The sequence below is a fragment of the Triticum dicoccoides genome, chromosome 2A (genome assembly GCF_002162155.2).
Source record: "Triticum dicoccoides isolate Atlit2015 ecotype Zavitan chromosome 2A, WEW_v2.0, whole genome shotgun sequence".
In the NCBI taxonomy this organism is placed as follows: domain Eukaryota; kingdom Viridiplantae; phylum Streptophyta; class Magnoliopsida; order Poales; family Poaceae; genus Triticum; species Triticum dicoccoides.
The window spans coordinates 7,633,239-7,659,830 of NC_041382.1; the positions used below are offsets into that span (position 1 = coordinate 7,633,239).

At 48.6% G+C, this 26,592-nt stretch overlaps 1 protein-coding gene across 1 annotated transcript; it reads right to left on the bottom strand.

The window, feature by feature from the left end:
• Positions 1 to 2,634: 2,634 nt before the first annotated feature.
• LOC119352713 (probable pectate lyase 8) lies at positions 2,635 to 8,083 on the bottom strand. The gene is made up of 7 exons (XM_037619287.1): positions 7,845 to 8,083; positions 7,475 to 7,582; positions 6,379 to 6,474; positions 4,231 to 4,873; positions 3,726 to 3,829; positions 3,497 to 3,635; positions 2,635 to 3,379 (listed from the first exon to the last, which is right to left on the bottom strand). Exons 1-7 carry the CDS (start codon positions 7,985 to 7,987, stop codon positions 3,158 to 3,160), a joined length of 1,455 nt encoding a protein of 484 aa, XP_037475184.1. The 5' UTR covers positions 7,988 to 8,083; the 3' UTR covers positions 2,635 to 3,157.
• Positions 8,084 to 26,592: the final 18,509 nt, after the last annotated feature.

A 26,592-nucleotide genomic window follows, 5' to 3' on the forward strand; every position in this document is an offset into this window, starting at 1 on the left:
ATAGACTTGTTTTGCTGAATTTGTTTTCTTCATGTGAGTATGTGACAGTGTTATATGCCACCATTTTTTTTAACCTTTTTGTGTTCTGGTGAGCCTTTGTTGATTGTCTCTATTTTCAACAATGTGCAATACAACACTAGCATAACTGATAATTAATCAACTGTAGCACTCTTCGTTGTACTTTAGATAGATTAATAATTAATAAATGACTTTATGCTCCCAAGGTTCGTACTTCCCATGAATTGGTAGAACAGTTTTATGAAGATAGGTGTGCATACATCATTTTTTTTTTAGCACATGAGTCTAGTTTATTAATTTGGCGCTACCTTTCCTCTTTTCAAACTCATGTTTGATCTATTTCTAAATATTGTATGAAGTAACCCATATTTGTATGAAATTAACACATATTGGAAGTTATACAATAAAATGGATGCAAGATTTGATTATATTAGTTCTTTACTTATAGGATTTTTTTGAAAAAAATCAAGAGTCCCATTTAACATTTCGCACCGGGCCCCGAAATCCTGGAGGTGGCCCTGGTTATAAACCAATATATCATCCACAAAAATCAATATAGAGTTTTTTTTATTTTCCCTACAAATACTGCATTCATCAGGCACTGAAATATTGCAGGTGCATTGGTAAGTCCAAAAGGCATGACCCTGAGTTGATATTGCCCTGATGTGTTTTGAAAGCAGTTTTGTTTTCATCCGTTTCCACCATCCTTATCTGATGATAACCTGCTCTAAGATCCAACTTCGAGAACCACTTTGTACCAACTAGTTCATCCAAAAGTTCATCAACTACCGGCATAGGAAATTTGCTTTTCATAGTCACTGCAATAAGCCTTTTGTAATCTACACAAATCATCCATGTCCCATGCTTCTTTTTAACCAACACAACAGGTAATGCATAAGGAGACATGCTAGGTTTGACAATGCATGCTGCAATCATTTCAGCTACTTGTCTCTCAATCTCATCATTCTAAAGAGGTGAGTACCTATAAAGTTTGGAACTAACTGGTGGGAAGTAACGATATAGCATGGTAAAACTCTCTATGAGGTGCCAGTCATTTTGGTTCTTGGAATATATGCTGAAATTGCTTAAGAGTTTTCTGAATACATTCCGGTACTGAAGAATTTTCAGTTTCAGAACTAGGAGACAGAACAGTTTTAGCGCAAATGACATTCCCTTTATGGAATTTAGCAACTTGCTTTGAAGTTAACTCTTGTAATTTAGTAGCTGAGGTTTCCTGCAAACCTTGCAGAATGACAATTTCTCCTTGCATCCAACCTGAATCCATTTTCCTCCCGGTGAAAAACCATGGGACCCCATTGAGAAAGCCAGTCCATCCAACCTGAATCCATTTTCCTCCCGGTGAAAAACCATGGGACCCCATTGAGAAAGCCAGTCCATCCGGCCCCAGTATAGCATCATAACCTCCTAAGCTGAAATCCTCCACTCTAATGCATAAATTGTTGTTTACACTAAAGAAAATCCCCATTGGCAACTTACACTGACATGGGCCTTAGTAACTGTCCGGTGGTGCATTGCAACTTATCCGCAAGCTGCTGATGAAGGAATGTATGAGAACTCCCTGCGTCCACCAACAGTAACATCTCATGGTTTCCCAGCAGAGCCCTCAACCCGGTGGTTTTGGTGTTGGTAGTTCCTGACGGAGCATTGACACATAAATATGATGCAACTTGTTCTGCCAACTCAATTGCTTTAGCCTGAACATTTTGCTTGGCCACAGGAACACGGCGAGGAGTGAACTTGTCACCATAGCTATAACAGAGCCCAATTTGTGTTATGTAGCCTCCCAGATGCCTTGCTTTCCATAAATCTCCAGCAGATAACTGATGTTTATTCTAGGGTTCTTCTCTTGGTACAGTGCCCTTGGCAGATCCTGGCCTCCTTGCCTTGGTAGACTGAGATTTCACTCTGTCCAACATAACTTCCCGCACAAGAGCATTTCCCACTCCATCTCGTCTAGATCCAAGGACTCCTACTGTTTGCTGTGTTCCTTGTCTGAACATGTTAGGTCCCTTGGTTTGGATCCATTCATTCCTTGTCGCCGTGTCAGGTCGACATCCACAGGCCCCATGCATCTCATTCTCACTCACCTTATTAATCAACACCAACTGCTTCTTCAGTTCGTCTCCCCAGTCTGAATCCCTCCGTGTGGACTGGACCCATGCATGCACATTTCTTCAGCCCAAAGCTTGCATCGGGACCAGATCGAGACCCATCGGTGGACCGCCGATGCACGCAGCAGCATTAAGTCGCACATCATGCAGTTTTGATGCTGAAAACCACAAGGGGTTTATTTCATCTCTTCCTTCATCCCAATAGAGCAGCAAGGACCATTCCGTACCAACCGTCCTCCCCCTTCTCCTCCGGGTTCATTCATTCCGCCGGTTCCGACCCGGCTTGTGCACAGGTCTGTTGGAGCGCCATCGTTATTGACGAACAGCAATGCCAGCGCGATGAATGTTCAGGGAATTCGGGTGTGCTGAAAACCAAGTGAGAATTGGAGGTGCAAGCACAAGCACATACGACAGACGGAAACACAACAGCAGAGGTGACGGTGCCGTTCAACACATTTGTTTCTCGCCAACTCGACAAGTTTGCTAGATAGGGCAGCATCATCATCCATGCACAACAATGGATGTTCAGAACTTGTTGCGGTACACACACACACACACACACACACACACACACACACACACACACACACACACACACTTGTTGCGGTAATCATCCTAGCGGTTTTTCAGTTGACAACAACAACAAAACAGCCAGCATCATTCTCATCATCTGGCACAAAAGCACAACACACACAGACACACTCAGGGGAGTAATAGGACACCGAGCGACCAACGAATCAATCAGCAACGCTTCTCGCCTGCTGCTCCGGGGGCGTTTCTTGACAGCGGCCGAGAGGCATGCAGGGGGAGGTTGACAGCGGAATGGCGAACTTTTCAACATATATGTAGGCAGCCGTCGTCAAAAAAGAAGGGCAAAGGGAAAAGAAAAACTGTAACCGTGATCCATGTTCCGGCAGGTAGCTTCTTTTTTAGCTTCTAGTAAGTATATCTTGGGGGTGGTGTTCTCTTTTCTGTTGTTGTCGTCCTTGTCGAGGCGCTGTGCTGTGCTAGCAGGAAGAGCCCTTGTGGCACGACAGGGCGCCCGCCCCAGAGGTGATGGTGGCGACCATGGATGAGGACTTGGCGCCGAGGCTGGAAGCGCGCGAGTAGCTGGCTGAGGCGCCTGCCCCCGATGGGGTGAAGAAGGCGCCGTTCAGCAGCATATCACCCTCTGATCTCCAGTTCCAGGCCTTCCAGGTGGTCTGAGCGGTCTCGACTCTCTTTGTCACCTGCAGTTTGTTGTTCATGTCAAAAGTCGGTCAGGAAAATTATGTTGATGATCTCACTGAACCAATGAAGTGCATTGCTGCATTTGCTGGTGATGACAAGGATGGATATATGCACACCTCTTTGGCAAAAGGGTTGGTTGGGGCGAGGTAGCGGTTCCCCTGGCTGTTGATGGTCGGCTCGGCGCTCCCTCCGATGGCGTACATCTCCCAGTGGGTGTAGTCATTGTTCACCACATGGAAGTAACCATGCCTGCACCTGGAGGGACAATGGCATGCAAACCAATCAACATACATTGAGGAAAATCTTCAGTATCTATGTTTGCACTTGAGTTACTGAATGTATTACCTTGGCATCCTCTGGATGAGCCCTTCCCCGAAATGGTTGAAAGCTATGGTGACCTGCATTGCCTTGTCCTTGAGGTAGGAGTCACTGTGACCCAGCAGCATCACCTGCATACACATACATTGTTTCATTGACCATCAGTGAAAGATCCAAGCAGCAGTGCTGTTGGCACATACTCCAAAACCAAAAGAATCTCTCTCGTTTGCATGCAAGATGCTACAGAAAGAAAACACAAGATCCACATTACAGCCAACCGACAATTCCTCGTTAGATCTACAAGAAACAACAGTTCACATGGAACCTATGCTAAACTACACTTCTGCTGGTAGACGCCAAAACCCTGTACTAGATAGATTCTAATGGCTTTGATTAGGAGATGATTAATTAACAACGACTGGCAATAATAATTGGAGGCAGGACGAGGAACACATGACATGAGTGGTAGGATCTCTGTAGTAGGACTAGGATTGGGATGTCGGTGGTACACCCGTCCGTAGTAGAGGAGTACCTCATTGTGGTGGGTGAAGTAGTTGTTGGACACAGTGATGGCGGTGGAGCCCATGATGGCGTCGACGAGGCCGTCGGCGCAGTTGGAGAGGGAGCAGTGGTCGACCCAGACGTGGCTGGCGCCGAAGATGGAGACGGCGTCGCCGTCGGCCATGGTGCGCCACCCGTAGTGGCTGGGCGAGCTGCGCACCATGGCGTTGCCGGTGGGGCGGCAGTCGTGGATGTGGAGGCCGTGGATGATGACGTTGGTGACGTACTGGATGGTGATGCAGGCGCCGTTGGCGATGTGCACGTTGGCGCCGCGGCCGTCGATGGTCTTGAAGCTGTTCATGATGAGCTCCTGGGAGAGGGTGATGACCATGTCGCGCTTGAAGATGATCCACAGCGGCTCGTCCTGGATGACGGCGTAGCGCAGCGTGCCCTTCTTGGGGTTCACGGGGTCGTAGTCGCCCGCGTCGGTGACCACGTAGATCTTGCCGTCGCGGCCGCCGATGGCGTTGCGGCCGAAGCCGATGCCGCAGTCGGCGAGGCGCTGCCGGTTGTTGTGCCAGTCGGAGTCGCAGCGCCAGCAGTCGTCGATGGGGTTCCCGGTGCCGCACGACAGGTACCCCAGGTTCCTCCGGGCGGTGCTGTTCCTGATCGACCTGAGCATATATTCAGACAAGCAGAGTCATCACTCAGTCAGAGTTTCAGGTAACTTGGCACAGATTTGCAGTTCACAAAGGTGCAGAAATTCAGGTAGAACAGCAGTGCACAGTCTGATGATCAATGCACAAAACATGACTGAACATCAGGTACGAATTTTACAGTTGACATCACAGAGGCAATTAATTCCTTATCCAACAATGCCCTACTGTTCCTTGTCACCAAATCATTAACAAGAACAGCTCCATCCTGCCAGTCACTCAGACAAGCAGAGTCACTCGATTTACTCACAGTTTCAGGTAACTAATCGACTCATCGTCGTCAAAATTCAGGTAAAACGACAGTGACAGTCTGATGATCAATGCACAAAACATGATTGAAAAACAGGCACATTCAGTCATTCATTCAGGTACGAATTCACAGTGATCCAATAAATCCATTGTCCAGTAATGCCCTACCGACTGTTTCTTGTCACCACTCTCACTAGCCTCTAGCTAGCAACAGTTGCCACCAAATGATTAATAAAAACAGTAATGGTTCTTCCTGGCAGCCATTGGATTCTCCAAAAGTTTCTACTTTTACTACCAAAACGAAGAGAGTGCCTGGAATATGAATCACCTGCCGCTACCAGCTCTAGGAAGCAGAAGGTGGCTGCTAACTAAAGGGGGGGGAGTGAGTGAGGATGGGGGAAAAGATCGGTTAGGTGGGGGTGGGGATGCTAGCTAGCAAGCTAAAGGTTTCTGGTGAGCACCATCAATGCGGCCATGGTGGCAATCGCAGGGACGGGACGCGGGAGGCAAGGCCACATGCGAGTGGGGGCATCAAGGAGGGAGAACGTGGTGTGTCACACTCCTCACTCTCTCCACTGCACTGGCCAGTGTGTGAACCACTGTGGCCTGTGCTGTGCTGGGTGAGAGAGAGAGGTTGGAGGAGGAGAAGACCAAAAGAAGAGGAGGAGAATGAGACAGAGTTATTGCCGCCTGCCTCTCTCCCTCGCAGGTCACGTCGCAATAACGGAGTACGGTGGTGGGTGTGTGCCTGGCAGGTGGGCCCCACACACCCCCTTGCTGCTCACTCGGCCGGAGCCCACATGTGAGGGCAAAGTACACCGCTCCCCGGCGATCGAATCAGATCTTCTTCGTCTTCCCTTTGGCTTGGCTTTGTGAGGCTGTCCGGTGGGCCGTCCATGTGTATGTGTGTGTCCGGCTTTGGCTGTGATTAAAGGGGGAAAAGAAAGGGGGGGACAAAAGGCTACCGACCTCTGCTAGCACAAGACTCTACTTCTATCTACTGGTGCTGGTAAAAAAGAAAGTGTGTCCTATCCTGCTGAGACAGAGACTAATGTATGTAAACACTAGATAATGTAAGGTGCAGAGCAGATCTACTGCTGGCTAACTTGAGCTTTCTGCCTTTTCTGGCTCCGGGTTGGGTTCAGTTTAGCGTAACGTAGATGAGGCTGAGGAAGCGGCGGGAGGAGAAGCATTAAAAGAGGAAAGGGACGCACATGTGCACTTGCGAGACCACCGCTTCCGGGTCCTCCACCGCGCCAGCCACCGCCACCGCCGCGGCACCGTCGGCGTGATCGTCGGCACGTTCGCCCCTGCATAATCAGCGTAATTCCAGGTGAGGTGAGGCAATGGACGAAAGCGAGCAGTACGAACATGGCGCACATGCGAGCGATAACAACAGCAAAAGGACGCAGGAAGAAGAAACGATCTTGTAGTACCATGGCAAAAATTAGTCGTTAGCAACGGCTACAAAGGTCGCGGAAATTCCTCGTACACGGAAGAAGGGAACCAGTACCACCGCCGCCAAGATCCATTTTTTACCACGAATGGAGTGAGGTTGCGAGCGGATAAAAGGCGGAGCGGGCGGGTGAATCCGTGCGCCGACCGTGTTCATCATGATTCTCTTGTGCGTTGCGTTCATGCGTGAATGCATGCCGCTGGAGGGAGGCGTGGGCGTGTTTGGTCGGTCGCGGGACCAAAACCAAAAGGTGAAACATTTACTTATTTAAAATAGTAATCAGAAAAGAATTTTTACTGACGCCCAGCTCCTTGGCTTTGCGCACGCCGGAGCGTACCCGAGAAAGAGTACAGCTATGCCAAAGTCTTTCACCGCCTTGACCGTGGCCGGTGCAGTGCCAACCTAATTACCGAACTGCCCTCCTGCCACCGTAACGAACTAGTCCGTCCTACGGTACCTCGCTCCCGATTAATTGATTATTAATTAAGTCGCAGAAACAAAAAGGTGAATATCTGCTCCCTCTCAGCTGATGCTGGAATCCAATCCTGGCTAGCTACCGTTGCTAAATTCTGTTACGGTTGCGGTTACGGCTGGTTACAGCTCAAATCCAGCCGGCCCGCCCCGGATTTCAAATTCTGTTACGAAATTCTGAGGGAGGGAAGACGGGTTGATTCCGGTGGCGGCGGCGTGTGTGCGTGTCCCGGATCTGTTTTGTGGTGTGTGGGGGAGAGGAAAAGTGGAAAGTGGACGGCGGGGATCGCGGGATCGAGACGAAGCGACGGCGCTGATGCGTCGCGTCGGGCGTTCGAAAGGGACGCGATTTTGGGGGCGGGGAGGGGAAGGGGGACAGGCACCTCGCCGCCGTCGCTGTAGTCGTGGCCGCAAGCCGTGACGTGGAGTCCCGCAGCCACCGCCTGGCGCCGCTCGCCGCCGCGGTCACCACCTTGGCCGTCGACGCGGAGCTGCAGAAAAAACAGAGGAGGCGCCCGGAATCAGGCGGCGGAGCAGCAGAACCCCAAACAAATAAAAGGAGGCGAGAGCTTGGCCGCCTCCCACGACCTCCTCGTGGCCGGCCAAGCGCCGGAGAGAGAGAGAGAGAGAGAAATTTCGAAACGAAAAGCCTCGAGCGGCACCGAGCTTGGCCGCTGCGCTCGCGGCGGGGGCGGCGCACCCGCATTGCGTCACGGGGAGGGGGGAAGAAGGGCAAAGGGGAGGCGGAATTACCGGAGCCTGCTGCCGCCGGAGAGCCCCGCGACGCCGGTGCCGCCGCCGCCGGAGAGGGCGACGAGGAGGAGGAGGAGCAGGGAGACGGCCCCGAGCGCCGCCAGCGCGGCCCACGTCCTCCTGGCACCCGCTTGCTCCGCCATTGCCTTCCCCAGCGCGCGCGCGCACTCTCGCTGTGAAAGCAGCTTGGGTGGAAGGAGGGAGGGAGGGAAAGCGGAAAGGGGGAGAAATTTGGGGCGGGGCGGGGCGGAGAAGAGGGGCTTCGAGAACCGCGCCGATTTATACCCCGGTCTCCCCTCGCTTGGGCCTCCGAGGAGCAGAGCAGAGCCTTGAAGATCTGTCTTTTCGTGGGGAGGTCCCTAGGCCTGCCTCAGCGAGGGCCTCCGTGCGAATACGGCAGAGTGAAGGGGTGATGTGCTTTTTTGGAATCGGTTTAACTAACTCGTGATTCCATTTGGCCAGTGCTAGCTAAGCTCGGTTGCTTATGGTAATCCAGTGTGTGTGTGCGCGCGCGCAGTGTGCAGTGTACTCTTTTTTTTCATTTTTTTTTGAGGGAAGTGTGCAGTGTACTCTAGTGCTACTGGTTTGATTGAGCAGTTGACAAGAGTCACTGGCAAGCAAGCAGTACAACTGGCGCTCTGCTCTGCTTCTTGCAATGGGAATGGGAATGGAATTGCGGACACCACGCGAACGTGCGGACCGTCTGCGCGTGTCCTCCCCTGACCCGTCCGTCGGTGGCACAGGGCAGGCCCTTTTCTATCTGCACCCCTTCCTCCCTCCGGCCGCACCCCCTCCACTCTTCTCCTCGCAGCCGCCGCCGCCGCCGCTATCATTGCAGCCGTGCAGTTCGGACGCGCGCTCACCCAGCCCCTTCCCCTCGGCGCCGCCGAGCTACCCAACCACGCCCACCTGGTTTGCGCACCCGCCGGCCGGATTTGGGGCGGATCCGGTCGGTTTTGAGCTCGCTCGGCTGTGGGAGGCCGGGCCGCGCCATGAACTGGCCGGGCACCTCGCCGGAAGGCCCTAGAAGGGCCGCAAGGCCACATGCAGGCAGTGGCTCCTCCTCTAGCCGCTCGGATCTGCACCGTCGGCGGTCCGCCGGCAGATACACGAATGACGGTCGGCCAGGCTCGGTGCTTGCCCAAAAGCTCGCCGGCGCACTGTTGCCACTCATTAAATGCGACCACTGCCCAAGGATGGCCGTGCGCTGCGTGTGTACAACGCCGGAACATTCCGAATGGGTGTTCATCAAGTGCTTAAACGATGGGGTATGTGCTCTTTTTAGCTTCGGTTTGTGCTCTAGTTTTAACCAGTTGTGCTAATTACAAATTTTATTGTGTAGCATGGATGTAAATTTTGGTATTGGGAAGAAGAGTACATCGATATATTGATAGAGCGAAATTTAGTACACGTTCGTGCACTTTTAGCTAGCACAGAGGTTGTAGATCAGACAAGTGCACTTGTTGCTAGATTAGAGGCTAGACACGAGACTAGGTGTGAGGAAGCAACATCTACATTTGGCTTGAAGAAGAAAGGAGGATGCCAGATCGAGCCTCCTCCACAGATCAACAATGAGTGCATTGAGAAGGCCCTAACCCAACTCAAGGGAGCAGTTATAGAAGTTGGGTATCTTCTAAAATATATTTTTGTTGTTCTTTTTTTCTTTGGTCTTGCTTTACTAGTCAAAATGTGATAATGTATTTTTCATGTATCGAAAATGAATGATGAAAAAAAGTGAAGGACTTGCAAAGAAAAATGTACGCGGACAGGATGCGGTCGGGATGCGTCCGCGCGCTGGGCGCACGGCCACCGCATCCCATGACAGGCCCGGACACGACCTCATCGCCCTACCCAAATAGACAGACTCCGGACAAAACGGACGTCCGTTTGGGGTCGCGCGGTGGAGTTGGCCTTAGAGCAACTCCAACGGGCCGACCCAAACGGACGACGCATTTGTCCGTTTTTTGTTCATTTAGATCGCCCGCCCGCCTGGCATTCGCCGTTTTTTGTATTTGGGTCGGCAGTGTGCCCAACGCCCCGACCCATTTCATGTCCGCGTGCAACTTTTAAAAAAGGCCCAGGGCCATAGATCATGTTAGCGGTCGTCACCCTGGTTTGGGTGCTCGAATGCGCGGGCGGGGAAAAACCGGACTAGCGCGCGCTGGTTTTGGCGCGCCACGTCCGGCGCGCGTTAAGAAGGCGCTCCCTCCACACTCTTTCCGCCGCCCACTCGCCTCGCCCCCCCCCCCTCCTCTCACTAGCCTCGCCGCCTCTGCGCCACCTGGGCGCTTCAGATTTTCGCGGAGTCCGCAAGCGCCGCTCCGGCGGCTTCTCCTCCAAGATCTGGTTTGGCGAGAAACACCTCAGTATCGGCACCTTCGACACCGCAGAGGAGGCGGCTCCGCGCGTACGACGTGTCAACGAGCCAGCAGGCGCAGGATCTCGCGCCTCTCCCGCGGCTTTTCACCGACGAGGATCGTCGTGGCAACCGGAGGCGGCAGTGTCGCCTCGCCATCGCCGAGATGGACAAGGAAGCCATGGCGATGTTGCGCGAACGCTTCCCGCATGACATCGTCAACTAGCGCCAGTTCTACAAGCAAAGAAGGACGAAGAGGGGCCCTCAAAAATAGGCCAGGAATGGATCGGAAGACGGACGAAAAACGGACGCGCGTTCATTTGGATCGGCACGTTGGGCTGACTTTTCTGTCCGCGCCGACCTAAACGGACGGCGGCGGACGAAATGGGTCGCCACATTATAGTTGCTCTTGCACGAGCATTTTTTATTTTACTTTTGCAAAGACAGGGGCATCATTTTGCTGATAAATTGGTTCCATGCATGCTAAGAGGAAGGGGAGTGCATTTTTGTTCTTCATCTGCTAGTGCTGCTATGCTGGATGAATTGATTGGATTCCCTGCTGGGTAGTTTAGGCGAGTATTGGAGTCCGGCCCCAGGGAGGGACGGCGCTGGGCTCCATGAGCAGACCGTCATTAGTAGCACGCACAGCGCTCGAACCAATCCATTTCATCGATGACTAAACAAACACTCTAGTAGTACACTAGAGACGAAGAGAACTGCTATACACACGACGGCGTCTGGCCGATTTATGCACGATAGTGTTAATCACACCGTTGGTGTGAGGAAGCAGCATCCAGAACAGCGTTCGATTATGCATCGTCTGTAAATCGTCCACCTACCGTCGTGCACAAAGTAGTTTCGAGAGACGAAAGGCGAAAACAAACTACTCCAGTAGTAGTAGTACTAGTAGAAACCCCACGCATCCAAAGATCGGCGGCGGCCGGCTAGCCGTACCTGGCCGAAGATACTAGTGCCGGTACGGAAGCCAAAGGCGGGCCCATCCAAGAAATATGATGATGGGGCCAAAGGCGGCCCGGCCCATCCAAGAAACACAATGATGGCATGTTCCCACCCCATTCCCATGGGCGCTGTCGGTCTCCTCGGACGTGCCGTGGCCTAGTCTACCTTTGAGTCATTGACATATGGGCATGGGGCCTACCTGTCAGTGACTCAGGATACGGCAGGGATTGCAGCTGCAGCCTGCCCGAATGTTAAACGCGCCACCGTATTCTCTCTCTCGTTTTACTTTCATTTCATTTGAGCACTCACATTAGCGATCAAGTAGATTCTTTCTCTCTATATCTCTACTCTAGTTAACGCAACGGCACGGGAGGCGTGGAGCTCACTTAATCAGCCGGCTCTGTGCTCTCTCGTGCGTGCACGCATGCATCCATAGCTGCCCCTGAATCCTTCCTCGATCGACCAAGGTATCCAACGACGATCGAGTGCGTGGCAAGGCACCTGACTCTTGAAGCCAGTTGGGCCGGGAATGAATTAGCGGTCTTCACGGGCACGCCAACTCACACTCAATCGTCCTTCACGGGCGCACCGGGGCACAGTACCGACTCGTGCCTTGTCCACGTCCACCACCGGATCAAGCATTGCTTGCACACTCGCACGCAAGCACGCACGCCTTGCTTAATCAGCGTACGGCTTGCTTCACGAGCGAGCTTACTTACGTACATCCTCATCAAGCGTCCGGAAAAGGCAATGCTACTGACGACACTGCCGCTCCCGAGTCGTGCCCATTTGCTTCTACTAATACCTAGTGTAGTATTAATAATTATATCACGCCCTCAAGTCGCCCTCACACGCGAATTGTGGGAATAGCTACCTAGCTAGCTAACTGATGATTTGACACGACACTGTATCCATCCGTGGAAAGTCGACAGTAATACAGGGACCGGTCATCCAATCGTGTACCTCAAACGTCCACATACATTTCATGAGGAATTGAACAAACCGAACGATTTCCATGCAAACCGGACCACATTCATTACAATTTTGATAATTTTCATTAAAAATGCGTCTGAATGTTAACCATGTCTAAATCTTCGCTGGTGTCCGTCATTGACACCCTTGTTGTCCTCCATGAGTAAGACAATGGGATAACCATGTCTAAATCTTCGCTGGTGTCCGTCATTGACACCCTTGTTGTCCTCCATGAGTAAGACAATGGGATAACCATGTCTAAATCTTCGCTGGTGTCCGTCATTGACACCCTTGTTGTCCTCCATGAGTAAGACAATGGGACACGAAAGTGCCCATATAAGACACAGACGCCCCATCTCCCATGTACTACTTTTTCTAGTCGGAGTCCGCGGCCTGAATGTCGCCGGTGAAGGCTAGGCCGATGATGGACGCAAATTAATGGGTTGGCCTCATAGTTGTAGCTGCCCGACGTGAGCAACACGCAGTTGCTGACGTTCCCGACCACGATCGCCGGTGTCGCGTCCTACTGTGTTGTGCCCGCGTTGCAGCCGGCATGAGCATTCCACACGGTCTCGTAGAGCATTCCACATAGTCATCTGGTCACGTCCAACCACGTCTCTCTGGCATTGAACAGACGTGGAGATCGGGATGCGGCGCATGCGGCCCTCCCGTGACTGCCGCACCTGCTCTGAACCGATAGGAAAATTTGTGTGGCATCTAAAAAAAAAAGTCGACATAGTATTACCCATAATACTACAGGTATTATCGCTCATGAGACACCGAGTGTCTGGTCTGGTCAGGGGCCGAGGAATCTGTGGCACATGCGCGTGATCGACCGACGCAAACGGCCCTCCTCTGCTCTGCTCAACCCTGTCTTCTTATATCTGACTTAACTTAATTAATCTTCTGCTGGTCTCTCTCTCTCTCACTTATCCTATGAGGATGAGAGCGGTTTGAGTCATGACAAATTAGGCCTGCTAATGAAACAAAAAACGAACGTTAAACAAGATTTGGAAAACTAAAGGTACGAGGTGGGCGACGGACGTTCGTACGGACTAATCAGCGATCAGCGCATCACCGGACCATCGACCTCACGTGCGTACACATGCGTCAAATAGAGTATGTGCACCTCATTACCGCATTATTTCTGCTACAGTATGGAAAACATGCTAGGTTAAAGGTAATCTGCTTAGAATTTTCCAGTTTAAAGAGGCAAACGTCCGACTTTTATACTCCCTCCGTTCCATAATGTAGTGCATATAGATTTTCTACAAAGTCAAACTTTATAAATTTTGACCAAATTTATAGAGAAAACAATTTATATCTACAATACCAAATGTATGTAATATGAAAGTATGTCTTGTGATGTATCTAATCACATGTATTTGGTATTCTAGATGTATATGATTTCCTCTACAAACTTGGTCAAAGTTTATAAAGTTTGACTTTTAGAAAAATCTATATGCGCTACATTGTGGAACGGAGGGAGTATGTCACTACTGTTGGAACGTCTGACTTTTCTTAAGCGTTGGATTCAGGCCGGTCGGCCGGCCTAGGCATAGCACAAGGGTCAACGATGGTACTCCCCATGACAGACGCCGGGGCCCGGGTGGTAGCGGTATATATGGATATCATATCTGAGATATGGTTACGTGCCAAATCTGAATATATGTCCAGGGCCGGTGTCTCGCTTGCGCATGCATATGAACCCAAGGTTGACCCTCGCTTCCGGCCATCTGCTGACGCTCGCTCGCTGGCTCGCTGCTACACGTACGTGGCTGTCCTCCCGTTGAAAATCCGTCGTACCCCACGGGAGAGAGAGAGAGATGAGCCGACTGATGGAACATGGGAGGAGGAGGAGGAGAAATTTATTTAAGCTCGCACCGACCGACCTACCGATCAACGGCCGGCCGGACGGCAGCGTGGGTGTGTGCGGTGCGGCAGAAATCATAGATTTGACCTGAGGCAGAATCAAATCACAAACTGACCTGTTCAGAAAAAAAATTCACTCTGCTGACCCTTTGGTGTGGCGCCCGACAGCTGGGCGCCGCACCCTACTGTGCAGCGCCTTTCCCTTAGGCGTCGCACATCCTGCCAGCGTGGCAGCCCTGGTCCAGTTGCGGCCCCACACGCACCTGTGCAGCGCCTAAGAGCTAGGCGCCACACTTTGACGTACAGCGCCTAGCCCTTGGGCGCTGCACAGTGACTTAAGCGCGGCCGCCCCAGCCCGACCAGGCAGTTCTTCATCTCTCCGCTCTCTGGACAGAGAGCAGCGGCGGCGGCGGCGCCCCCATCTAATCCCCCCACATCCCTCTCAGATCTGAAGATTTGATCCGTGGATTCGATCCCCAATCCATCCTACTAGGTAAACTCTTCCCTTCTCTTTCTTTTGCTCCGTAAATTTGTTGCCATTCTAGAGATTTGTCCATAATTTGATGGAACCCTTGATTTGTTTGGTTTGCTCGATTTAGGATGTGTATTCATATTGGTAGTACCGTAGTGTTATTTATTAGTTCACAATATATGATTCTTGTTGTTGAAACCCTAGATTGTTTAGTTTTTTTAGATATATATGAGATGCCTATTTTTATAGATAACTATGAGATGTTGATTTTTGTAGACATATATGAGAAGTTTGTTTAGATATATATTAGATGTTCAGTTTATTTCAAATATTAGATGTTGAGTTTATTTGAAATATTAGATGTTTAGTTTATTTGAACACATATGACATATTCATTGTGTGAGAAGGAGATGTTGAGATTCTTGTAGTTGAACACATGTTATATGTTTAGTGTATACCGATATTTAAGATGAAGATGAACTTTTATATGTTTATTGTTTGAAATTGTAAGGATGGTTTGGCTTCTGGACGATGTCTACGACGTGCAACACCGGGCCTACATGATGCGCGAGAAGGATAAGGTAATAATGAGTAATCTAAATATTTTGCAAATTTGCCTTTAGTTGAAATTTACATGCCCTAAGATTTGTCATTACTTGTTTTTTGCAGAAGCTTGAACCTCTGAAGATTCGGTATCACGGGGTCTCTGGTCCTGCCATGCCTTACGATGAGCGGTACACACCGTACATCAAGCAGGCAGGACTACTCCCGTGCATTCTGTTGGTCAGCCGGTCCACGCCGAATCTGAACGCTCCACTGGTGTCTGCTCTTGTTGATCGGTGGAGGCCAGAGACCCACAGTTTCCATCTTCGGACCGGGGAGATGACCGTGACGCTCGAGGATGTCTCGTTGATCACCGGTCTTGTTATCGACGGGAGGCCTCTATGTATGAGCACCGATTCTGATGGGTGGCACGAGCAGATGATTGCTCTTATCGGTATGGCTCCTACCGAGGTTGAGGATGATGTAGAGGAGGGAGAAGAGAAGAAGAAGAGGGAAATGAAGGCAGCCGGAGCTGCTTTCACGTGGATTCAAAATAACTTTGCAACGTGCCCTCTGGATGCAACTGATGATGTGATCCAGACACATGCTCGTGTGTATATGTGGTACATTGTGTCGAGGACTTTGTTTCCTGACTCCACTGGCAAGAACGCTCCATGGATGTGGCTGAAGGCGTTGACCGTCTTCGATAGCAAATGGAGCTGGGGTTCAGCGACTCTTGCCTACTTGTACCGACAGGTAGTTGGTCTGTTTTGTGATCAACTCATTTATTCATTAGCAATGCAAGCTTGCTGTCAAGTTAACATTGTTTTTCTTTCATATGTAGCTGGATGATGCGTGTTGCAAGATCACACCTAGTGTAGGCATTGGTGGTAATCTGCTTCTACTTTCTGTATGGAGCTGGGAGTGTCTGCCTGTTGGACGCCCGAAGAGCGTCAGGTTTGATCCTTGGTATGCAGATGAACATGACGAATTACGGCGCCCCACGTGGGCTTACAAGTGGGATATCGTTTCCGAGATGACGAACGATGTCAATCTCATGTACCAAAAGTACATTGCCGAGTTGGACACGATTACGCCTGAGCAGGTAAGGAGGTCATTACTTTAGTCCTTTCTCATGCTTGCTTGAAAAATAGTTATCAAATTTGCATTGTTGCCCTATTTCATAGGTGGAATGGCAGCCATATGGCGCGGGTGAGAGCTTGGGGTACATCGCGGAGTTCCGCCTCAACCCGATGTGCTTGCGGGATAAGGATCTCTGGCTTATGCGGTGCCCACTGATATGCAACTGGGCGGTTGAGTTTCATTTGCCGCATCGCGTGTATCGTCAGTTTGGTCTTTTCCAGCCTCACCCGCCGGATTGGGTGGACACGGATAAAGCACTTCATAGGTAAGAGAGCATGTGTGCGTATTGTCTAATCATCGGGACTCCTATTGATTGTGCTAATGTTTGGTTTTATACCACGTAGGTTGGACAGGAGAAGGCAACGGAAGATAAAGGACTGGGCCAAGCATCATTCTGCGTATGGAACTGGCAATGATGATGGTTCACTACGAGCATTCCTCAAGGTACATATCGCATTCACTATGAGAGCCAGTCTATGTTGCGAAGTTTGATATCTTACACACTTGTTCATGTTACAGCGTCAGGCCAAGAAGTTAAGGCGGTTATCGAACCTTCTCGGTTGCCGTGATCCTGAATATGATGAACCATCTGCCTCTAGGTCTGGTACACCATCAGACCCCGCACCTCACCATGAGGGGGACGATGTGAGTTCCTCATATGCTTATATGGATGATGAGGGTGGGATCACCCAAGAGGTATGACTAATCCTTTAGATGTGATTCTCACTTGATTACGACATCGGCCTTCACCATATTGTTTCGTTGTGTGATAGGGCGATGAGCTTGACGATGACATGACTTTGGCGGACGCTCAAGCTCGGTCCGCATATGTGTTCAAGCCTAGGCAGCGCAGACGCCGGTACACGCCCAACGACTATGACAACAGAGGCAACCCAAAGGTGGTCGTAGGGACCTCGCGGATGGCTAGCTTGGATGATGAGGCGAAGGCGGAGGCGGAGGCGGAGGCGGAGGAGGAAGTGCACGAAGAGGATCCTCGTGCTCCTAAGAAGAAGAAGCTTGCCTGCAGGCGTGCCACCAGGAACACGCGCGGAAGGCATTAGTGCTTGTTCATGTTAATTATAGCCGTTTAATTAGGTTGACGAACTTGTGAGGTTATGTTATATGTTGGTGAACTCTTACTAGTGTGGTATTTGTGTTTGCGAACCTGAAGTAATGTTGAATTGTCTTAAATGATATGATGTTCAAGTTATTAGTTCTCTTTGCTTAGCATGTGCAGTTTACAATATTTTTATTATGTGAGTGCTGCTGCAGGAGGCCAAAATGGCATCTGTTTCTGCAGTTTTGCTTATAGCAGCACTGCAGCGCCCAACAGTTAGGCGCTGCACTGTACTGTGTGGCGCCCAACACTTGGGCGCTGCACTATATAGTGCAGCGCCCTGTCCTTAGGCGCTGCACTACTTCCATGACGATCCAGAGAGCCACAGTTGGCTTGCATCACATCCACAATACTTACAATGACTGCAGCATCACAACAATTTGAACAAACACAAATTTTAAGCCGACGAGTTCATAACTTAAGACAATTCAAACATTACTACGACATGGTTCACGACACATTCATTACAAATGACAAATGGCAGCTTGCCCTAGAAGATAGTTCACCAACATCTCACATGCCCTCACAACTTCATGACACATTCATTAGAAAATAGTTGACGACGAGTGCACCGAAGCGAAGTCCCTACTGAGTAGAGCGAGGCCATTTCCCCTTCTTGTCACGTGCCGAGTCCTCCTCTTGCGCCTCGCGAGCCTTTGCAAGCTTTCTTGCCCTCTCCTCCTCACGAGCAAGTTTCGCTTGGCGTGCCCTCTCCTCCTCTCGTTTCTTCCGCTCCATCCTCTCCTTCTCACGACGCTCTTCCTCCAAGCCTCTTCGAAACGATTCTTCGAACCGTCGTTGCCGCCTAAGACAATCTGCATATTGGTCCTTTTTCATATCTTCTGGCACTTCAAGATCTATCCACGTGAAGTACTTGCATATAGGAGGCGGTGACTGCATAAAAATTTGTTGTTAGTGTTGACACACATTTGAGAGTAACATTTTACTTCTCGAGCTTACTGGTGGTTGGTCATAGGCGTTAGTTGGAAGTGCACGATCATAAGCATAGTTCGGGCATACAAAATATCTCCGCCCTTTCGTCCATGCTTTCTTTCGGTCGGTGGACACCTTCACCTTGCAAACATCTCCACACCAACAAGGCGGGATGTTGACATCTTTCTCCTTCACCTTGTCCAAAGATGTGTCCTCCCACTTGTTCGGCATGTCTTCTTGGTTAGCACACGGTGGCCTCGTCATGGAACCGGATGAAGCCATGCCTACAAAACTGAGAATTATTGGTCAACCCTAACCCCCACTTAACAATAACCACAACCCTAACACCAACATAACCCTAACACCAACATCAAACACACATAACCCTAACCCTAGCATACTATGAAAACCTAACCATACCAAATTAGCAAAGAAACACAAATTTCCAAATCCTATCAAAAACTAGGGTTTCCCCCAAACTAGCAAGATTTGAGCAAATGTGACAATTCCTATGGATGAAAACGAGGGGATCGGAGGAGATTACCTTAAGGGAGGGGTTGGCTTCGAAATCCACGGTCAAATACCCCGGATCTGAGAAGGATTTGAGAGGGGGAGAGAGGAGGGCAGAGGGGAGGCACTGAGCTTCGGGTTTGTGTGGAGGGTGGGGTGTGTGGGGTGGGGATGGGTGGGAGGGAGTTGGTGCAGCCTAATAAATGTCCAGGGGTACATCGCCTAAGGGAAAGGCGCCACACTACACAGTGCAGCGCCTCTCCTTTAGGCGCTGCACACCTGGACATTCCAGTCCAGAGAGCACCAGAAGCGTTCCAGTTGGTTTTGCACCCCAAAAATTGCTAAGTCAGTGTGCAGCGTCCAAGAGATATGCATTTTCCACCATCCACAACGGCTTCATCTGCGAGACTAAGATCCTTGAACAATGGTGTCTTGTGATCCCGCCCGAATACCTTCTTGAATGCTTCGGCCTCCTTCGGTGTGAACCCCTCCTCATCAACTTCTTCATCAGGACCATCGTCATCCGAGTCTGATGCATATGCACGGGAAAAAGGGATGGATTGGTCCATTGTCTCTTGCACATGATATTGGTCGAGATCACCCACATTGTTGTCATGGAGGTCAACTTCGTTGTCATCCTCCTCGTACTCATCATTCTCCTCTTCAAAACCTTCATTTTGGTTGTTTGGAGTCGGGCTCAATGTTGGCCAATCTTCTTGCGTGAATTGAGGTTCACTCATTTGATCTTGGTTCATGGGTGGGGGAGTGCTAGCAACCAACGGGGAGGGGTTCCGGTTCAAGTCTAAATTCAAAGTAGACTCAACCTTCTTGGAGGCAAATAACTCAAGAGCCTTGTCTAGAGATTCGGCAACCGTCTCCTTGTATGCAAACCAACGTTGCTCGGAGTTCACACGCATTGTCTTCCAACGGATGTGCATTCCTAAACCAACATTATGCCTTCCCTCGAACTCAACAACGTCACTTGGGTCCATCCAATTCAAATCTTTTCTCACTTGTTTCAAAAGCTCCGCATAGCTAGGACTACTCTCAAACACCATGTCAAGCTCATCCGGGTCCGTCTCAACATTGCCTTTCAAAAAGGCCTCTTTATCCACATGATGAACATAAACACATGTTCTCCCCATCCCTACAATAATCAAAAACAGACATATATCAAGTAAATACTTAAGAAAAATATTTGCACACATATGCCCTAACATATATATGAATTAATAACCCTAACCCCCACATAACAATAACCACAACCCTAACACCAACATAACCCTAACACCAACATCAAACACACATAACCCTAACCCTAGCATACTATGGAAGCCTAGACAACCCAAATTAGCAAAGAAATATAACATCATTCAACATAAATTTCCAAATCCTATCAAAATCTAGGGTTTCCCCAAACTAGCAAGATTTGAGTAAATGTGACAATTCCTATGGATGAAAACGAGGGGATCAGAGGAGATTACCTTAAGGGAGGGGTTGGCTTCGAAATCCACGGTCAAATACTCAGGATTTGCAAGATTTGAGAAGGATTTGAGAGGGGGGAGAGAGGAAGAGAGGAGGGCCGCAAGTCTAAGGGTTTGGGTCGGGTGGGGGTGTGTTGGGTGGAGGTGGGAGGGGAGAGAGGGTGGGGCCAGCCCAAGTGGAACACAGACTGTGCAGCGCCCAAGAGCTAGGCGCTGCACATTACAGGTGTGTGGCGCCTAGCTCTTAGGCGCTGCACAGGTGCGTGTGGGGCCGCAACTGGACCAGGGTTGCCACGCTGGCAGGATGTGTGACGCCTAAGGGAAGGGCGCTGCACAGTAGGGTGCGGCGCCCGGCTGTCGGGCGCCACACCAAAGAGTCAGCAGAGTGAAATTTTTTCGTGACCAGGTCAGTTTGTGATTTGATTTCTGCTTGAGGTCAGATATGTGATTTCTGCCGTGCGGTGCGGTGCAGGGGCAGTTAATCGGCGCGGGCTACGAGAAAACGGTCATGGCACTGTGGCAACGACACGAGCGGACTCGTACTACTGTGCCTGACGGCCTGACCTACTTGCGTGCAGATTGGCACCATGGCAGTCAGCCAGGCGGCGCCTCGCATCTGGGCTGCATGCATCACATGCAGCTGCCACATTGCGCAAGCTCACTGTGCTCCGAGGTGCTTTGGTGGCCTACGATTCTTTCTTCTTCTTCTTCAGATTTCAGCAGGAGCAACTCTTCTTTCAAAAAAAAAAAAGCATGAGCAACTCTAGCCAGAGTCCCGTATGGACACGTGGACAGTCGTCGTACTGCACCTCGCTGCATTCATTCAGAGGCCGACGAGGCAAAATGTAAGCTCAGAATTGTCATAAAGCGCTCTATTAATTTTGGACGCGACTAACTGCCAGACGTATTGATTTTAAGAAAAGATGCGGACGATCCGTACTAGCTTTGATCTGGTGAATGTAAAAGGAGAGTGAGGCTGAGGCATGCATGCGACCCAGCATGAGGCGCGAGTGAGCACCTCATTTTTGAACATGCATGCATATACCAACAAATTTGATGATGTCAGCAAATATTCCTTCAAAAAACAGACTTCAAAATGATTAGTAGGTCAAACCGTCGGGCGGATTGGAAAACCGTTTTCACATAAAAAAATCATCGCGACGAGAGCTTCGAAACTAGATCCCATGTTGGTATGTTTTGACAACTTTTTTTCAGGTCAAAAGTTACCACGCTGAACTACGTAAGTTATCACGCATGCAGTACGTAATTTATCAACCGTATGGCAGGATTTTAGCGATAGATCTGCATGATCCCCTTCAATGGCTCCCGCTTCCCCCTTTCTCCCCCGGTCGATTAGTTTGAAAATAATAAAAAACACAAATTGAGAAGAAAAAAAGTGTCCTATATGGGATTCAAACCTGCGTCGGGTAGCAAGGACACACCAAATGCCAATACCAACAACCATTACACCAACCTACAAATATTGTTCAATACTTGAAAACAAAATCATTTAAAACTCTTTCTCACCATTGTCAGATGACAAAAAGAAATGTATTTTCCTCAAAAAAAATTCCACTGCATAAATGATGATGTACTATACATGTGAATGTATAGAGGGGCTCCTCTATGAATTTTTATCAGGGTCAGGTACATAAATTATCAGGTTCGGGATGTGTGAGTTACCATATTATTCACACAAAAATTATCGAGGTGATGTTTTATCACCCCCCCCCTCCACCACCACCCCCATCGTCAAAGTTATTAGGACCGGAGTACATAAATTATCAGGTCTACGATGTGTGAGTTACCATACTATTGACACAAAAGCTATTGAGGGGATATTTCATCAACTCCCCCCACCCCCACCTCGTTGCCAAAGTTACCAGGATAGGGGACATAAGTTATCAGGTCTGCGATGTGTGAGTTACCATGCTATTCATACAAAAAGTTATCGAAGTTATGTTTACACTAGTTTTTTGGGTTAAAAAAGCTACCACGATATTTGTACATAAATTATCAGGTTTACGATGTGTGAGTTACCATGCTATTCATACAAAAAAGTTATCGAAGTTATGTTTACACTAGTTTTTTTGGGTCAAAAAAGCTACCACGATATTTGTATATAAGCTACCAGGTCTATGATGTGTGAGTTACCATGCTATTGACACAAAAGCTATCGAGGGGATATTTCATCAACTCCCCCCCCCCTCTCCTTGTTGCCAAAGTTACCAGGATAAGGTGCATAAGTTATCAGGTTTGGATGTGTGAGTACCATGCTATTCACATAAAAGCTCGTCAACTCCCCCCTCCCCTTCGGCCACCAAAGTTATCAGGACAGGGGTAAATAAGTTATCGGGTCTTTAAATGTGTGAGTTATCATTCTATTCACAGAAAAATTACCGGGGGATATTTGATCAACTCCTCAAAGAAAAAAGAAAAAGGAATCAACAGGGAATGGCCAAAAAGTATGATGTGCATTCTTTTGCACAACAAAAAAGTCTAGCTGAGCTGGTTAGTGTGTGTTTCACATTAGCTGCTTGGTGTGTGTTCAAATCCCATATTCAGCGCCATTTTTTTGGACTAAAAATGTAACTAGGGTGTGCCAATAGATCTAGCACCCAAAAAAATGACAGATCCAATCCAGAGAAAAAAAATCACGGTAGTCAATTCCATAGTCTCCGAATTCTTCTCACTAAATTCGCCATCAAGTTAGCAGGTCGTTCACATTTAATCTTGAACAAAGAGCCACTACGCTACACATTCACAGTCTGGGCGAATTTGACAAGAACATAGTCTAGGTGAGTTGGTTACTGTGGTGGCGCACATCCAGGAGGTTGGGGGTTTGAATCCTGACCGCCGTTTCTTTTTCTCACGGAGTGAGCGCGCCTGGATAAATCGCGACCATGGGATGCTAATCGGACGAGGCCCGAATCGTACGTGCCTGTCGCTAAATTCCTGCCGGCAGGAATTTAGCTTTTCCGATTAATTTTTCTAGCAAACATTTTCTTTTCCCACCTCAACAATGCAACTTCTTTGATAGTAGGATTTTAATATGGATTTACAAACTGAATTTCAAGAAGGATTACAACAAGGATTTGAACAAATTTAAAAATACGATTTTTACTAATTGAGATCATATACCCGCTAATGGGCGCGCTGTGGCGGGAGACATGGGCGGATTCTGCGGGGTGGGAAACAAATCCAAAATGCGGCGGGCGGCGGCCATTAATTGACGCTCTTCCAAGTGGAAAACAGGTACGGCATTGGCGGTGACGAAAACGGAATAAATGTACTCCTACTTACTCCCTCCGTTCCAAATTATTTGTTTTAGATTTGTCTAGATATGAAACTATCTAGTACTAAAATGAGTTTAGATACATTCGTATCTAATAAATCTAACACAAGTAATTCGGAACGGAGGTAGTACATACGTTGCCCTGCCTATATAATGCATAGTATGAGCGTAATCCGTGCAGCTCCAGGATGACGACGTAGATGGTGCACCCGAAACGTATAACCGACGACGAGACTCGTCCAAGCTTATTAATTTACTGGCACTCACTGCAGTGGGGACGTACGTGCGGTGTGCCCGTTAGCTGGTCACTGGTTATTTGTCACCTACTCCCTCCGTTCTTAAATAATTGTTTTTTTAAAGATTTCAAATGGACTACATATACGGATCTATATAGACATATTCTAGAGTGTAGATTCACTCATTTTGCTCCGTATGTAGTCACTTGTTGAAATCTCTAGAAAGACAAATATTTAGGAACGGAGGGAGTAGCTGCCAGTACGTATGCCGACCGACATGCATGCATTGCTCCATCCATCCATCGATGTCAAGCCACACGTTACAATACACGGAATTCAAACATTTTGATCAGGGTTGGAGCGCCCTGGTGGCTGGCTACATGCGCGATCGATCCGACGGTGGTTAGCTGCTGTTGCTGCTGCATGCATGCCGGCCATCTCTCAGTCTCATCGATCCTTGCCATAAGTCCTTACCGCAATCAGCAGTTTCTTCTGTTCACAAAGTCCAATGCTTGCAACAAAGCCTCACTAGCTAGTCACAGAGTTGGGAGACTCAGAAAAGCAGCAAAGATCGGCGACTAAAAGGGCCCTTTTCGAATCACCAGCATGAGTTTTTCCTCTTCCTCTATATAGCTAGGTTTCAACAAAAAAACTACTAAAGGTGCATGCTTGGATGACCGACAAAAAAACTACATGTTTTCCCTATAGAATATCTTTTAAAAAAACACACCTATATGAGTCAGACTGTTAAACATCGCAGTTTACGAGTCTTAGGTGATGTCTAGTAAAATCATGACACGAGGCCCCATGGTATGAGGCATAAGCTCCTACCTGCATGAAAGCCATTTGACATCCTAGTATCGGTCAAGGCTTCATGTGAAAGTTATTTGCACAAAATATGCAGTTCAATGTGTAGTCCGCTGTTCAAGTTGTGAATGATGTAACGTGGAGTTCTATGTGATATTTTAACTTAACATTCTGGACCAAAATACCGGGAAACACCAGTATATAAGCAATGTTCTGGAACCATAGAGAAACTTTATGTGCCTCTGGGATCTGGTGGTGGATTGTTGAAATTAATGAGCTTTAGCCCATTTATTATATCCAATAATTTCATAGGGAAATCCCAGAGGCGCATATGACACATTCATGCATGCATGACAAGGGTTATGAAAAAACTGAGTACCACCACGCTAATGGAGGGCCTGGGAGACCAGCATATAAGGTGCATTGTTCCATGCACCACTAAGAGTTTGAGAAAAGGGAACATGCACGCACACTCCGCCTCCGCCATGCCAACGCTTTGCACGCGCGTTGTGTTTCATGAATGACCGGGCCAGGGTAGGACGCATGACACGTGAACGTGATGCTTATTTGACTAATGTGAAGAGTCGCAAACTATTTCTCTTCCTCTTCCTATTCAGTTCTGAGGCTGCTATAAGAGGTCGCTCCTCTTCCATAGAAGCAATCAGTTCGTCCGCCTCCTGGTTCCAAGTGTTACGCTGCTTACCGCTTTTCCGTCTCGCTTCTCGATGTACATCGCAGCGTGAGGCAGCAGGCCTCCGAAACTCTTCTTCTTGTGATCCTGTATGTGGGAGGGGACATCCAGTTCTTGGGAAGGGCTCTCGGACGACTACTCGGTCTATGTTCATTGTGGTTGCGCACGATGATATCCCCGGCGCCGAGTTCCCTAACGAAGATTACTTCCGGAACGTTGACGACCTACTCAGGGTCATGGCAACCGACACGATTGGTTCTTCTTCCACTGGGGACTGTGTTTGGTCTAAAAGCAGTAGCAATCGATATAGATACGATGCTTGGCTTGGCCTTTATGTTTCCATCACATTACTAGTTACATCATTATGTTACTAGATTCGATCATCATGATTGTCATGGTTTATATTATGTATTTTTTGGCTAAACTTAAATGAAAATATGCTTAATTATTCAACAACCCGCATTTATAAGCCACATAATCTCTATTTATTTTCACAGAGATAAAGAAAATAAGAGTGCGTATTGTACTTCCTCGATTTGCAGGATCAAGTTAGGACTCGAATACTCCAGATATGGTTATGTCTTTGTGGCGATTGCTTGAAAAGTAACCGAGGAGAGATATGCCGATGGAAGATGGTATCAAACACCCTAAGAAGCTGCTCTTTACTTTACTTTTCTATTGCTTTTATCTTGTTTTAGTGGGCTGTTTAGAACTTATGGCATGTGGGGTTTGTCTACATTGCGATAATAATCGCCTGGAATATTATTTCTGTTGTCTTCGATCTCCTTATAGGCTCGGGGGTGAATGGCAGTATCATAGTAGACGGCTATCCCATATGAGCTGAAAATTATGTTGCATCTTTGTATTTAGTACTCTATTTAGGGCCAGTTCTTTTGCTAGCTTTTTTGGGCCTCCAGAATAAGCTGCCCCCTATCCAGCTTATTCTAGAAGCCCAATCAAAATTTTCTTTTTAAAAGCCTACTAGTCAAGTCTTAACTACTAGGCTTCTAAAAAAATAAGTTTGGTTGAGCTTCTAGAATAAGCTAGGTAGGGGGCAGCTTATTGCAGCTTATTCTGGAAGCCACCAAAAGAACTGGCCCTTACCTTAGTAATTGTAGTTGACACACTTGGGTTTCTTTAGTAAAAAATCGACGAGGGAGCTCTCTTTTAAACAAAAAAAAACATTAAATTTACTTCACACTAGAGAAATGGACTTCTCTCGTATTTACCAAAAACCTGAAAACTATTAGAAGGCCGAGAAATAAACAACATATTTTTGTGGACACAATCCGTATTTCACAGTGTTGTCAAATTTGGAGCGTGCATGCGCGCGCGCGGTTTTTGACGGTCAAATTTG

Excerpts from the sequence above, each read along its gene's own strand:
- LOC119352713 (XM_037619287.1), bottom strand. The coding sequence starts at position 7,987 with ATGGCGGAGCAAGCGGGTGCCAGGAGGACGTGGGCCGCGCTGGCGGCG. Across the intron at positions 7,583-7,844 it reads TCCGGCGGCAGCAGGCTCCG|CTCCGCGTCGACGGCCAAGG; the intron begins GTAATTCCGCCT and ends TTTTTTCTGCAG. Across the intron at positions 6,475-7,474 it reads ACTACAGCGACGGCGGCGAG|GGGCGAACGTGCCGACGATC; the intron begins GTGCCTGTCCCC and ends CTGATTATGCAG.